Source organism: Anoplopoma fimbria, chromosome 3 (assembly GCF_027596085.1).
Source record: "Anoplopoma fimbria isolate UVic2021 breed Golden Eagle Sablefish chromosome 3, Afim_UVic_2022, whole genome shotgun sequence".
Lineage (NCBI taxonomy): Eukaryota > Metazoa > Chordata > Actinopteri > Perciformes > Anoplopomatidae > Anoplopoma > Anoplopoma fimbria.
In genome coordinates this window covers 22120116-22134802 of record NC_072451.1, presented here as the reverse complement: position 1 = coordinate 22134802, position 14687 = coordinate 22120116, and the positions used below count along the sequence as shown (strand labels likewise).

Genomic DNA, 14687 nt, shown 5'->3' with positions numbered 1-14687 from the left:
TTTTATTTTTTCATTGTACCACAGGGTTGCACAACCATTTTTCTACGTAGGAACAAAAACAAACAAACAAACAAACAAACAAACAAACAAACAAACAAACAAACAAACAAACAAACTATATTTTATGTGGAGGGTGGAGGAAGAATTAAGGAGTCTGACAGCCAGAGTAAAAAGAAGCTGTTTTGAAGTCTGGTGGTTCAGCAACTGATACTTCTCTATCTCTTTCCAGACGACAGCAGGGTGATCAGGTTTTGGCTAGGGTGGGTTTTGTCTTTTAATATCCCCTAAACTCTTAGCAGGCACCTCTTTTCACCAATATCACTGATGCTCAGTAGATGGGGGCCAATGATGTTCGGGGCGGTTTTAATCACCAGCCGTAGAGCCCTCCTGTCCTGTGCCGTACGCATTCCCAGGCCAGTGTAATGTTTCCAGTCAGGATACTTTCTATTGCACCTCTGTAAAAGCCATTTATTAGCAGTTCTTCACAAACAGCTTTACTCATAGTCACTCTCATCAGGGTTTCCCTCACATCCGCAGTTAATACTGACAGTGGCCGTCCTCTGGAGGCGGGTCAGACTTGAAAGCCGGTTACTCAAAATAATCCACAGACCTTTTTGTGAGCATGAAGAGAAAAGAAGGCAGACATTTCAATCTAGATTCATAAATAGCATTACAGGTAAGATATGTATAAATATGACTGTATAAATATGTATTTTTTGATTTTGGATTGAACAGTCCCTTTAAAGCAGCAGATGATGGAAGCCAAAGAGTTTCAGCACCCTTACACTTTTCTTATGACACCATAATGGTAATTTGAGAAAATCACAAGGACAAGAGGTAATCAAGAATCACAAAAGCATATCAGAGACAAGTAGGATACAGAGAAGGAGGACCTGATTTGCTGCAGAGAAGATGATGTGAGGTGTTTCATTATGAGATGAGCTCATTGAGTTTGGAGTCTGACACTATTAGTCTGATTGGAGCTTGACAGGTCATTCTAACAAGAATAGTGGTTGAGATAAAAAGGACAGAGAAGAAGTGAGATGGACATGTCTTTCACCCATGTTAACCAGAAACCAGAGTGCAGCAGCCACATACACCAGCACCATCTTTAGAATTCAGAACCAGATTGATGTATGCACAAAACCCAACATCAAGCAGTGGGGTCAAGCAAACACAACTTTTAAGTTAGGGGTATACATTTGGTTGCCTGCATACCATCAAATAATTTCATCAACTAAACTTAAAGCAGCACTTTAATATTTTTTTATAAATATTTTAGCCATCCTAGCTTCATGGCTGTGGGTATGACTTTGGTCCAGTATTAAATCTGTCAACAACTATTTGATGGATTGCCATGAAATGTGTAAAGATATTCAACATTCTCAGGCGATGTCTCATACTAGCTTTGGTAATCGCCTGTTTAGCTCGTTCTGCATCCCCCCAAAATGAATTCATACTGTGTTAAAGATGTGAGCATAATTAAAATGGGTTTTATAGATTACAGATACTCATATTTGGACTTCTATCATAACGAAACACATATTATGTCCACCAAAAGGAGATAGTGGCTTTATAAACTATGAGTTGGCTGGCCCATTCAAAGACTTGTGCATGGATGGGATTTTCTCTTAAATATGACCAAGTGAATACCATGTCTTTACATTGTCCATCTACTGTACACTGACAGCCTGCCTACACTGTCTACATTGTCCATCTATATCTATATATCATATCTGATATAGATATAGATATAGATATAGACTAGATATAGATATAGATATAGATATAAATCATTTATAAAACCTGGTGTTTAAGTCCTTCCAGCAGTGGAATTAAATATATATATTAGCTCAGCTCTATTTATTCAAAAAATGTGATCTGGATAGAGATCTTTTTTTGCAAGAGACCTAAAAGAACAAGTGCTATGTCTTGTTGCTCAGTTCATTCCAGTAATAAGATTATAGAAACTAGTCCTCCCCAGTTCAAGGTTGGTGTGACAAATGTTTAAAATCGACCTATAGTGTGATCTGATATGATGGACAGGTATGCTTCTTCAACCTTTTTCATGTAACTCACAATGCTAAGTATTTATTTTGGTAAGTATGTTGTATTACACAGTGAATCATTGTTTAGCACTGCTGCCTGACTGCTGTGTGTGCGTGCGTGCGTGCGTGCGTGCGTGCGTGTGTGTGTGTGTGTGTGTGTGTGTGATCTCACAGGCCAAAGACATGTGAGTTAGGTTAATAAGAAAACTCAGCATAGGGTGTACCATGGTCTTGTGCATAGTGCATGCTATCTCCTCCGCGAACCGAAAGAACCCTGACCTGTGAATGATAATGTAAAGAACATCATTTTCTCTGCCTCCTGCCTGTAAATTGCTTGTACAGACCAGTATTGGAGTGTCAAGGCTGAGCCACAACATTAATCTGCTGGCTACCTGGTGCAATAAGCTCACATACTTACAGACAAACACTACCTAAAGACTACAGTGAACGCCATTTTAAGCAATAAGTAATATGGAGACTGTAAATATTGGAAGATAAAGCGGAAATGGGATATCAACAACACATTGATCAAACTCTGGCAGCACTTTACTGTTTTCATTTTCTCCTTGTTATACCAATCTTAGTGGGTGAGATTAGGTTTCCACTCAAGTCATACGCAAGCCATTTCACAAAAAAACGCAGGTAAACCCCAGGGCACAGGAGTTCTGATGGGATGCATTCTCCTTGTGTTGCCTTCAGGTCTTATTGTGCTGAAATTACTCATACACCTGCAAAGTCAAGAGGGAGAAACTCCCCAGAAGAGCAGGAGAAAGTGACGGCTCATGTAACTCAATATCTCATTGTTTAATGTATATATCCACGCTAGCGTCATGGTCCCATGGACGACAATGTTTGGTTGAGACTTATATATTTTAACAGCTATTACGTCATTTGCTATTCAATTTTGTACAAAAAGTCATGGTCCCCAGAGGATGAATCCTTTGTTGATCCCTTGACTTTCCTCTGGAGTGCCACAATGGATCGCTATGAAATTTGGTATTTGGTAACTTTGGTGAGCACTTTACTTTACTTTTAGCGCAATTTTTCATTAAAACGTTTTAAATTATGGCCAATATTTAAGTTTATGACTAAATACCTGCAAAACTAAAGACACCAATCAGCCTCCGCTGATACCTAAAAATGTCTTTGTGAGCATGCTACTGAAGTGATATTGTGAGTATAATACAAAGTCCAGAGACATCATTTAGAGCCAGATTTTAAGTGAGAAGCAGATCCAGGCTGCACAAGCCATAAGATTGGAAAAATGACACAGCTTGGATACAATAGGTGTGTAACGACAGTCTATTACTATAGCTTCGTGGCATTTTGAGATTCGGCTGCACATTTTTCAGAAGACAAATATAAGCTGCAATAACCATGCCAGCAACTTGGAACTCAGTGTACAAAGAGTTGCGAGTCGATTCTTTCAAAGCTATGACTTCAAATAGTTTTCTGTCACTCTGCTATGATCTATATAATAAAGCAGCACAGCCAGTGGTCGCCCAACAAAGGAGCTTGAAGATCCTCTGAGTCAGTGTTGATGTAATGTTCTCTGTTAAAGTGAAATATTAGTATTCCAGAGGGCTTATTGTTTCAGTGCAGGATAAGAAAATACATTGCACATCTGTTTACAGTTGTAGCAGAAGAACATTGAATATGGCTTGTCAGCTCATATGACACTGTTCTCTATTATAAGCAAGAATTTATTATTGGACATTGCTATTGATATTGTTTATTGTTATTGATAGACCGCTAAAACATGATTTTTATTCTATATACTGCTTTATGCGTTTACGCAACACAAGCATAACTGATATACTCTTTCTACAACAGCATGTGAAGGCAAATACCCAGTTTGATAGAAACAATGTAACTGCTGAGGACCTTAAACCAGTAAATTACAGTATAATATCCCACTGTAATGTTCTTATTTCCTGTAACTATATCAACAGGTTTCAGCTAATTAGCAGAAAGCAAAACCTTGGGAAACGTTAACGTCTTTCCTTTGAAATTAACTAACACAAAAAAAGTGCTCATATCATGGAGGTTACATATTGTAATTTGTGAGACTGTGTCAGGTGCATTGTTACCTGAAGGGGATTGTTTTTATGCACTACTATTGGTGCAGTTAATTAGGTTGGGCAGAAGTGTTTTTTTCTGGGCTTAATTACATCAGTGCTCATTAAAAAACATGTTTGTACAACACAACTGTGATGCAACCCAGTCACATATTTGATTCTTTTGTTTTCCGATTTTGGATTGAAGAACATGAGTTTATCTAATCATGTTTTTTTAACTTTCCTTTGTTGACAGCTCATCCGTGTAGATGTGATTAAATTATTTGAATGGTGCTGATGTATCTGTGCATAGCTGGCAGATAACAATATTCAAAGTGTGGCTGAGCTATGCTTTATTATGAATTAAATGTTAATGCAATCAGTTCAAAGTGATTGTGGGGGGATGCTTTCTTTTTAGTGGAGAATAATTAAACAAGTCTGTTAAAAGGCAACATATGTTGTATTTCAGGTCTTACAGATAAATTACAGATGGAGAACTGTAAATTGATAAAGAAACGGTGATACAAGTAAACATAAAAAAGGTTTGGTATGAAGAGACAAACCCTCAGAGATCCTCAAAAATAACATCATGTATCGTGGAAGCAGTTGTTGCAAAACTATATTCAAACAAGGCATCTTTCGTGTAAAAAACAATAAAAATAAAACAAAAAGTAGAATGAAACAAAGCAAAGATCTGGCTCTTTCTGCTTAATAAGTAGACACCTCAGATCATGTTAAACAGTTCACTCTGTCAGCACAGTTGCCGTTGTTTGTACTGGCTTAACTGCTGCCACATTGAGCACCATGTGGAGGCAATCCCTCAATCATAGATATGCTCTGAATTTGAGATTTAGCACCTTGAAGCAACATGTTTTGGACAAAAAAAACAAACAGTGAAGAACAAGAAATCCTGCAAGAAAGGCTGTACAAACGCTCCCTGAGGTAAAGATGGAAGAGATTTACGCCATCAGCATTGTATTCCCATCCTTCCAACATTTTATGCTTCAAAGGTTTTTGGGAGAGTATTTTTTCTCGAACCGGGCTACGTCAAACTTTCGCAGGCAGCCTTTGTAGTTCATGTAGCGGATCTTTCCAAAAACCTCCCTCTCTTTCCAACCCTGGTCATGGATGCCACAAATAGACCACATACAACCTGCAGGTGGGACACACAGTGGGGAGGGCATGCATGTGTGAGACGAGTATATTCAATGAATCTGTGTCAAACAGAGAATTTAAATCTATGTCCTCACCGACGAAGCCGTTGGGGTCCTGGCCATCCAGCTCATAGCGATCATTTAGGTAAAGAGCGATTGAGAGGGCCTCCTCTGGTGAAGACGTCCACTCTAGAATCTTTTTTGCCCAGTACATCCTCAAGAAACCATGCATCTTCCCCTCAGAGACCATCTGGTACTAATGGAGATGATATGACATAAACAACAGTAAGAAACAAAGCTTACAATAACACGGACTGGTGAGCAACGTTCACGTGAATGAGGCGGTACCTGAGCACCGTTCCAGAGTTTGTCATGCGTCTTTGCCTTCTCCAGCTGCTCACGCGTGTAGAGATATGGCCTCTTGTCTTTGGCGTGATCTTTCAAGGTCTTTTGAGCCCATACATACGCACCTGAGCAACACAAACACCCACACATGTATAATACTTTTAAAACTGAAAAATACAGCTGAATACTTCAGGAGCTGAATCATTCCAAACGCACTCTACGAGCTTCCATTTAAGAAATTTAAACTGACCCTCCACGCTGTCGTACTTCTTGTTGTAGAAGCAGAAATTGTCGGTCAGCTCTCTGCGCACAACCAACTCCTCGATGAAGGAGGTGACAGTGTGACCGGCGGACTTCCCACTGTGCTGAACTTGCAGCACCACACGCTGGGCTGACAGGTGGCCTGATGAGGAGTATGAAGAAGAGGAGGTTGAAGAGGTTGAGAAAAGAGGCAGACAAAGAGGGACAGAATGGAAGGCAATGGCAAAAGAGTTGGTATGAGTAACTTTTAAAGCTAAAGTGATCTTGTAAATCAATATAGAGGCTGTGTAAATGAAAACGCAGGTATGTTAAGGCCTTCTGGGTGTCAGTGATAACCAACGTTTTCCTGGTTATCACTGACAAGCTATATTCTGGCATATTGATCCAGTTTGAATTGTTGTGCTATACAAGTGCCTATAATACTGTCCTGTATTTGTTGTGTGTACATTATCAGTCTGATAGGAGTAGAATCATGAAAGCTGTGGTGAAATGTGCAGAGTGTCTTTTTGGTGTTTAGATCAAGCTTTAAATTAAAAACAGAGGTCTGAGGAGCATTAATATTGATCCTCGTGGAACCCCTATCAACAATTATGGAACTTGATTTTAAAATATCGACAACAATGGTTTCTAGAAAGTTGTGCCGGTTAATGTTCTATGAAGAGGTCCAAAGCCTGATTGCAGTGGCTGAATTATTTTTATCTTATTCCAGAGAAACACAAAGATGTGAGTTAACCACTGACTCTAGGATTTTACACTGACAGTAAGGCTAACATTGAGGTCAAAGTTGTTTAGGTCAGCGCTGTATAAGGAAATGTGATAAAAGAGTACATTTTAATTAATACAGAGTTACTGCAGATTTTGAGAAAACCATTTCTCCCTCCAACACATGCATTAAATTCACACCCACAATTTTTCTCATGGTACTACTGACCAAAGCGGATCCAGGGGGACAGCTGGCTGAGGGCAGCAGCGTTTGGGTCATTGCGTTTGGTGTCGAACAGTTTAAGGCGTACATCGATGAAGGACTCCAACATGGCCAGTCCTCCCTTGGTGCCTGGCTGTGCCCACTCCGTCTCTCCTACTGCTCGGTCGACCTGCAGGGAGGCCAGGGTTTTCTCCCAGTCTACTGGCTGTAAGGTGAAGGTGGGAGAAAACAGAAAAAAAAAACCAATCAGCAGTGGTCACAGCTGACAGTGATGAGCTAAAATATAAACTCTGGTTTTGTAGAGCTGCAATCTCCAAATAGGAGAAGTTATGATCCTTTCACTTTGCTTACATTACAGGAGGCTCCTACTAGTGAACTGCATATCAATCACAGCACTGCGGTAAAAGCACACATCCCTGCAGCTTTAATATCTAGCGCTGGGGAGGAAGTTTTAAACTCTTGGGCTGCTTATATCAACACATCAATAACTTATGTGCAGAGGAGAGGCAGAGGCTTAAAAAGGAAATGTTTTACTGCAGCAATCAAACTTCAAAACTCCCCAACAATGAGCTCACCGACAGCTTTCTTTCACTACAATCGCTTTTTGAAAACACTTCCAAAGCAATGAATATTTGTATGAAAAGAAAAATGATTATCCTTGTTGTCTTACCCGATCCAAAATATGACATAAAAGATAAATGCATGACCTCTTGTTTTCTACTTACAACAGTATATTAACTTTTATTCTGAACAACTTGAATGTGCCCTTCCCCGTTACTGCAGCACTTACTTTGGCAGTTTTTGTAGCTGTGTGTGAGTGTTTCTCTACCAGAGGAAACTCTTTGAGGAACTCTGGCAACAGCTTTGTGATTTTCGTTCTGATCGTCCTGGCGGCATACTCGAGCTTAGGTGATGCGACCCAGCAGGGCACAATATTGTGGGCATCAACCTGTAAAAAGGATAATGAGGGTCTTTTACTCATATAACAGATAATGAAGAAATATTGACACTGATGGGCACAAATTAAGTAAATGAACATAGTCAATTGCATTGTATTTTAAATATGCATTTCTTTGTAAACAAACGCGAGGACAAAGAATAAAGCAAGGACATAAATCAAAGACAGGAGGGAATCAAACAAAATATCCAACATAGCAGAGCATCATATCAACACTCTCTCCCTCTCTTGAGTAAACGTTTTTTACCTGTATGAGGGGAATGTCCTCTGGAAGAGCCTTTTTAACATCCTCCAACCATTGCAGTGGCTCTCTGAGGGGGGAGAAGTCTGTCACCACTGCACCCAGGCTGCGGTCAGAAACAAAGCCAGGGAGAACGTCCCCCGCTGAACCGTGCAGCAAGTGGAACTGGATGTCTAAGGCTTTGCATTCCTGTTTGGGCAGATAAACAAAGTTTAACAGTCCTGGTTCTGGGACATTTGATCTCATGTGTAGAATATATTTGACTTGTGTGCCTTTTAAATGCCCCTAAAGCACCACCAATACTGGTATCTGTAACTATAGCTATACATGTGCGGTATCCACCTCTGTGACTTTTCCATTGATTGATTTTTTTCTAATTACTAATAGTATAGATTTTTCACATTTTAGAAGAGCGAAAAAGAATGTTTAGCATTTTTACTTCACTTTAACAATTAATACATCATACAAGTTGAAGGTGTTTCATTGGCTGTCAATAAAATAATCAGCTATACATTTAACAAATTAAAACTTCCATCTCAAATTACTAGATTGTGTTTCTGGAAGTTGCCAGATTCCAACCCGCTTATCATCCCATGTCTTCCCTTTAGAATTGAATTTAAAAAAAGAAAAAAAGAAATGCATTTCTGTAGAGCCTGTAGTTGTTTGGGGGGCATGGCTTAATCTGGTTGATGTACTAATAGAACAAATGCATTCTATTTTTCTGTCAAGCAAGTGAATATAGACAAACTGACTGATGCACTATTGGAATTGATGGCTGTAAAAACATGAAATCAATACCGTTGCAACTTCTTCCAGACCTTTCAGCATGAAGCTGTAATGTCTCAGAGTGGACAGTTCTGATTTTGGGACAACCAGGCAGAAACAGACGTGCAGAGGAAGGTTCTTCTTCAAAGCAAGCCGCTGGGCATGGACCAGAGCCCAGTTATCTACAACACGGAGGGAGCCACACAAATCATGTCATACCAGCCAGTAAAAGTATCTTGTTTGCATTACTGTTTTACGTGTTTACCTTGTACTCTGTGGTCTCTCAGCATCCAGTACAGGACACCCTCGGAGTCCTGCTTTATCTGATCTGTGTCAGATAGAACACGGAGGCGTTTCTTGTTGAATTTCACCTCCTTGTTCTCCACCCTGTGCTCCTTCACCAGCTCCTCCAGCCAGCCCGCAGCTCTCAGCTTCTGCTGCTTGGCGCTGGGCTGTTCGGCAGCAGCAGCTTTGGACTTGCGTTTTCTGTCTGACATGATGATTTGACCGGTGAGTGAGTCGGTCAGAGGGCAGAGGACTGAAGTGGGTCTGTGATCACTGTGGACGACAAGCCTCAGGAGCCGCGTTGGTGCAGAAGAGAAAAGTGCGCTGCTGCAGGGAAACCACAGTACACACGGTGAAAAGACTCCAGATAACACGTGTCCGGCAGCAAAACACAATAGAAACCCCCCCAAAAATACACGAAAACAAGCTTATGTTGGAAGAAACACTATGCACACATTAAATAGTAGATTAAAGGCCATCAACACTACGGAGGCGCCATACTAGAGAAGCTTCTCGTTCAAATGGCCGGGTGGGATGAAGAGAACTTACCTCCTACAGACGCAGAGCAACATGCAATGAATAATATTTATAATAATAAATAATAAAATAATATTAATATACTAGTTCACAGACCCGAGGGAGACGGCGGCCGACGTTTCAGCAGTCAAGTTATACAACCAGTTAAACGAGGGTTTTGTAACAAACTGTTTTTATTCTCTTTTACTACATTTCCCACAATGCAGTTGGACTCGTCTCTACAGAGCATGCGCGGCGCCGTTTACGTTCGGGGGAGGATTGTGCGTGTGTGTGCGTGCGTGTGCGTGTGAGTGTGTGTGTTAAGGGACGAGCAATTAGCACGGCTGTGAACTAGTGTTGCATGTTTGTCGTGGGTTTAAAGTATGAACAGAGGCGATACAGCAGCAGCAGCTCGGGGGAGGAGACCAGTGGTTCCCGACAGAGTGGACATGTCATTAGGTAAGGGCCGTAGGTAGTAATGAAACGTTACTAAAGTAACGGGACTACAGCTAGCTCACCGGGATGCTAGCTGTCGGCAGCTAAATATACCTCCTCACAGCACTCACACACTCACACGCTTTCTGTTTCTCGTTGCTCGTGTGACACATTTAACAGATGACATCATTCGGTTGAACAAAAAAGAGCAACAGTTCAAAAGGAGGCAGGCCCCTGTGAACCGACGACCGGTCAGGAAGACAGGTCGGGTCCCCCAAGGAAAGGGACCAGCCCAGAGAGGTGTGTGTGTGTGTGTGTGTGTGTGTGTGTGTGTGTGTGTGTGTGTGTGTGAAAGAATGAAAGAGGAAAAAAAGGTTAAAGAAGTTGAATTTGATGAAAGAGAGAGATTGAAAGCAGCTAACGATGGAGGCTGTGAACAAGATGATCTGGTATTGAGGAGAGAGACAGAAAGGGAGAGAGAGCGAGAGTGTGTGTGAGAGAGAGAGAGACAGACAGACAGTGGTGCAAGGCAGCTGTGTGTGTGTGTGTGTGTGTGTGTGTGTGTGTGTGTGTGTGTGTGTGTGTGTGTGTGTGTTTTGACGTGTTGTTTTTAGTCTAAACAACTCCGTATGTGTGTAATGTCGCTAATAAAAACTGTTCCCAGGAGGAGGAGCACCTAAATTAAGAAACAGAAGAGTCCCCCCCCCACCTGGGCGACGACGGGGTCAAGGGGTCATCACAGGACTGGCAGCCAGGCGGCCAGCTGCCCTGCTGAAACGACTGGGCACAATTAACAGAGCAGCAGTCAACCAGGTAACACTGTAGTGCACATCAAGATGGGGACATGTAGTCTCTGATTTTGTTCTGAAGCCTAATTGGAGACAGCTGGCATGTATGGCCAGATCTTACTGAACAGAAGGGAAGCGAAAGTGAAAGCAAAAATGTGCTCAGACTGTAGGACTCAATAGAAATCCTTCCTTTTTAAACCGTGTATCTGTGGTGATGTAAGGTGTCTGTATCAGAGGATGTAGGAGTAACGTATCAACTTATCAGTCCTTTAGTATGCATATTCAGTAGGAATGCTTAAAATGTGCAAAAAAGTGTTTTTTTTAAAATTATTTTTGAAGTCGTGGTGCCTTGTCGAGGATGACATTCAGCCTTTTCTCCTGCTGAAATGAAAGGTATAAAACATATCGCATGTTTAATTAAAAAAAGGAAAGTTAAACAAACCAAAGCACAGAAAACCTAAAGGAGAGAAGAAAACAGACATCACCATTTGGTATCCAGAAATCCTATAAATCCTGTTGTCTTCATCAGACAACCTTAGAAACTTTTCAATTTTGTTTCCCATCATCCCAGAATTGTTTTCTATTGAAGGCTAGTAGAGCTCAGCTTTTCAGCAAATGTGATTTAAACTTTGTCTTTGGTTATACTGTGTCTCTACTTCATGGCACCTCTTTTCTTTTTTCTTCAGAAAACAAGACAGAAAACAAAGCCTTTCATTCAACGCACTGAAGCCCCGTACAGGAAGCCAGAGGTACAGAGGCGGCCGTACAGGCAGCCAGATCCTCCGAGAGGTCAGAATGCAACATCGGTCAGGAGGCCATTTCAGCTGCGACGACGGTGAGAACACCTTCATTAAAACTTTTGTAAACTCCTATGGTGCCCCAGCGCTAGTGTGTAGTTCTTTCTGAACGCGTGGAGAATTGTGGTGTAAGACCCCAAAACCAGGGTGTCTCTAGCTACGGGTATAGAGGATTGAAGAGTCATCTAGACTTAATTGTGGTTAACTGTGTATACGGCATTACACAAGTGTAGTTCAATAATGTTTTTGTGTTGCACTCCTGCAGACCACTGCCGCCTGTCCAGCAGACCCAGAGGGAAGCACGCCAGGCCACATTTCTATTTCACAGGGGACTCAAGGTACATGATGCGTTATGTGTGACATTGATAGTTGTTAAATGTAATGCATTAACTGTTAACCTGGGCGTTTTAAGAGTAAAATCTCTCTCCAGAATAAATGTAAATGTAAGTATAACACTTATTTTATTCCTCTTGTCCACTGTTCCGTATTGCAGGTACAGGCCCAGGTTCAAAAGACAAATCCTCACAGTCCTCCGGTCAGAACTCGGCAGTGAGTATTCTCAAAGGTCGCAATCTATATCTAGTTGTTAAAATGCTTATTTGCCTTTATTATTCAGTGGCATATGTGAAGAATAGGAAATCCCAATGAGGATATTTATCATTTGGAGTGGAAAGAAGACTATTGTTTGCCATTTTATAGCCTGTGTGTTGTGTGACGTAAAACAACGTTTCTGTTTATCCACCAGGTGGCGCACATCGACAACCAGCAATGGAATCTTGACCGTTTCAATTGACAACCCGACAGCCAGGACTCAGCCCGAGTAAATATCACAATCCATGAAGAATCTTTACACATTCAGAAGTTTAAGACATAATTTAGGAAATCATTTCTTTAAGAACATATATTATAGACAGATAGATAGATATTCCTTTATGGGGGAAATTCGGGTGTTGCAGCAGCTCAACGACAGAGAAACAGATTAAGGTAATGAATAAAACATATTATACAATAAAATAAATAAAACAAAAATATTTATTCATATATAAAAGTGTAGGTATAGTGTTGCATTGTATTACACACACAGAAGGAAATTGGGAAATATGCATGTTGGTTATGACTTCCACACCAAACGTCACACACAAGGCAACACCACATACAAGTGACCGACTGTGTGACTTTTGGTAGGCCCCCCTCTGCTTGGACCCTGCATCCCCCTGCTGCCATCTCTGCTCCGGTGAAGATGGAAACGGTGGAGAAGAAAATACCAAAAGGAGTGCCTCTGCAATTTGACATCAACAGTGTTGGGAAACCGGTGAGAGCATGCTACTTATATTTCTGTATGCTTTAATTAGAATTTTCTTTCAAACCTATTGGTTCCCCACATTGTCTCAAAATGATTGCTCAATAAAGTGTTAAGTTTTGGTGTATTTTTCTTTCTACAGCAAACATCACTCACCTTGAATGAGAGGTTCCGCATCCTAAAAGATCAGCGCACCACCACAGCACAAAGTAGCAAAGGCAGCCGGTTTGTTACCGTCGGTTAGCCGGCGAGACAACCGCTGCCTGAGTGTTACTCAGAAGCCTGTTTGATCCTGCTCAGACACACACACACACACACACACACACACACACACACTCACACAGTGAACCCCACCTCTCTGATGGATGGGATGTGCTGACCCACTGACTGACTTTACTAATGGGAGGGAGGAGAACAGTGGGACACGAGTACAACATGCACAACTGTGAGAAGTGTGTAAATGGAAGACTTTGTTATGAATGAGTCCCTGTTCATTTTACCATGTTATCGTACTCCACTGTTTGTATTGTGGATGTCCTATACTGGGAAGGAGGGAGAGCTCCCCCCCCACCACCACCTTTGAACTTGGAACTGTTGGCGCATCATGAAGACTGCTTGGAAGTATTTCTTTTCAGAGAGGACCGCTATGCATTTGTTAGGTTGGCACGTATGTTCTGAAATCTCTTTAGAATTGTTTTGTAATGTTTCTTCAATAAATGAGTTTCTCTTAAAAGATTTGTAGAACTTTAAAGCTTCAGTTTTTAGCACACTGACACCCAAAAGCTCCACCCTCTGCTGTAATCCTACAGTGCCATCTGGCTGTCAAACATACACCAACCACCGGCCTCCCGTTTCTTTGTAAACTACTTAAAAGTATCCAGAAAGTTCACGAACACATTCTCTGCATCATTAGTGTATCCTGATGTAGGTTGTCTAGTTTATGAATGGTTGTAAGGTTACAGAAAGAGGATCCAAAGCTTTATCAAGGGGCCAGAAGTTGGCAAATACTTCAGGTAGTTTACCGGTCATGGGTTAAATGTTTTAAATGCTCTTAAACGGAAAACATTTTACAATGTATTGTATTAATAGAACTCTGTAACAAAAGAAACTGACACATTTTGGAATCTGAATATTGCTTTTATTTAAATACATTAAAATTTGCAATGTAACAAAACTATTGGCATATGAAATTCAAACACCATTTAATGAACAAAACATGGCTCACTTCATTTTTCTGTGACTAGTGTCAGTAACACTAGGTTATTTTTCTCTCTGCTCCGCATCATCCCCCCCCCCATTTACACTGTTCACAGACTATCTTACAATAAGAGTGCTGAATAAAAATGAGGTAAGAAAGTGGTTTGAAGATTACAGATCATGCAGAACATGCTGAACAGCAACAAAATAGTTTTGCGAAGGAGGAAGTAACAAAAAAAAAAAAAAAAAAAAAGTACATGAGTGTGCATTTAAAAATAATCAATTTACACAGCTTTGCATCTTTGGTTACAAAGTAGGTTGAATGATTTCACAGCTTTCCCCCCCCCTGGCCCCCCTCAGGAAAAACATTGGGATAAAAAAAAAAAAAAAAACGAAGGAGGGGGGTGATGGCAATACTAATTCACTTTTAGATAAAACGACCGACAGAATTTAATCTTCATCAATTACCTTCTGCAGGCTCCCGTTAAGATTTGATGTCACTGGATGAAGAGTCACCCATCACGGCTCTTAATACTTTATATTATACAAAAACGTACATTCATACTGGATCTTGACTTGAGCTATGAATTGGCAATTGCAGCGTATAATTTGAGT

At 40.9% G+C, this 14687-nt stretch overlaps 2 protein-coding genes across 3 annotated transcripts; one reads left to right on the top strand and one right to left on the bottom strand.

Moving 5' to 3' along the window:
* Window positions 1-4546: 4546 nt before the first annotated feature.
* cpdp (CPD photolyase) lies at window positions 4547-9763 on the bottom strand. Of its 2 annotated transcripts, none has more exons than XM_054625332.1 (10): window positions 9673-9763; window positions 9020-9366; window positions 8788-8936; window positions 7996-8178; window positions 7581-7739; window positions 6797-6995; window positions 5855-6007; window positions 5608-5729; window positions 5356-5515; window positions 4547-5258 (listed from the first exon to the last, which is right to left on the bottom strand). In XM_054625332.1, exons 2-10 carry the CDS (start codon window positions 9249-9251, stop codon window positions 5110-5112), a joined length of 1506 nt encoding a protein of 501 aa, XP_054481307.1. In that variant the 5' UTR covers window positions 9252-9366; window positions 9673-9763; the 3' UTR covers window positions 4547-5109. The 2 variants fall into 2 exon arrangements, with proteins under 2 accessions (XP_054481307.1, XP_054481299.1); XM_054625324.1 differs by lacking the exon at window positions 9673-9763 and adding an exon at window positions 9589-9668.
* Window positions 9764-9844: 81 nt separating this feature from the next.
* LOC129089125 (UAP56-interacting factor-like) lies at window positions 9845-13838 on the top strand. Its single transcript, XM_054596492.1, has 9 exons — window positions 9845-10014; window positions 10171-10290; window positions 10655-10803; window positions 11465-11613; window positions 11841-11913; window positions 12069-12124; window positions 12321-12395; window positions 12761-12887; window positions 13018-13838. Exons 1-9 carry the CDS (start codon window positions 9939-9941, stop codon window positions 13117-13119), a joined length of 927 nt encoding a protein of 308 aa, XP_054452467.1. The 5' UTR covers window positions 9845-9938; the 3' UTR covers window positions 13120-13838.
* The last annotated feature ends 849 nt before the right edge of the window (window positions 13839-14687 follow it).

What these genes read in the sequence shown, in the direction of transcription:
- cpdp (XM_054625324.1), bottom strand. Translation starts at nt 9,611, where the DNA reads ATGTTGCTCTGCGTCTGTAGGAG. An exon ending in CAGCTACAAAAACTGCCAAA is followed by an intron (nt 6,996 to 7,580) that starts GTAAGTGCTGCA and finishes TTCACCTTACAG; the next exon opens with CCAGTAGACTGGGAGAAAAC. An exon ending in GTCCCCCTGGATCCGCTTTG is followed by an intron (nt 6,008 to 6,796) that starts GTCAGTAGTACC and finishes ACTCCTCATCAG; the next exon opens with GCCACCTGTCAGCCCAGCGT.
- LOC129089125 (XM_054596492.1), top strand. Translation starts at nt 9,939, where the DNA reads ATGAACAGAGGCGATACAGCAGCAGCAGCTCGGGGGAGGAGACCAGTG. An exon ending in AAAGGGACCAGCCCAGAGAG is followed by an intron (nt 10,291 to 10,654) that starts GTGTGTGTGTGT and finishes AACTGTTCCCAG; the next exon opens with GAGGAGGAGCACCTAAATTA. An exon ending in TATTTCACAGGGGACTCAAG is followed by an intron (nt 11,914 to 12,068) that starts GTACATGATGCG and finishes TCCGTATTGCAG; the next exon opens with GTACAGGCCCAGGTTCAAAA.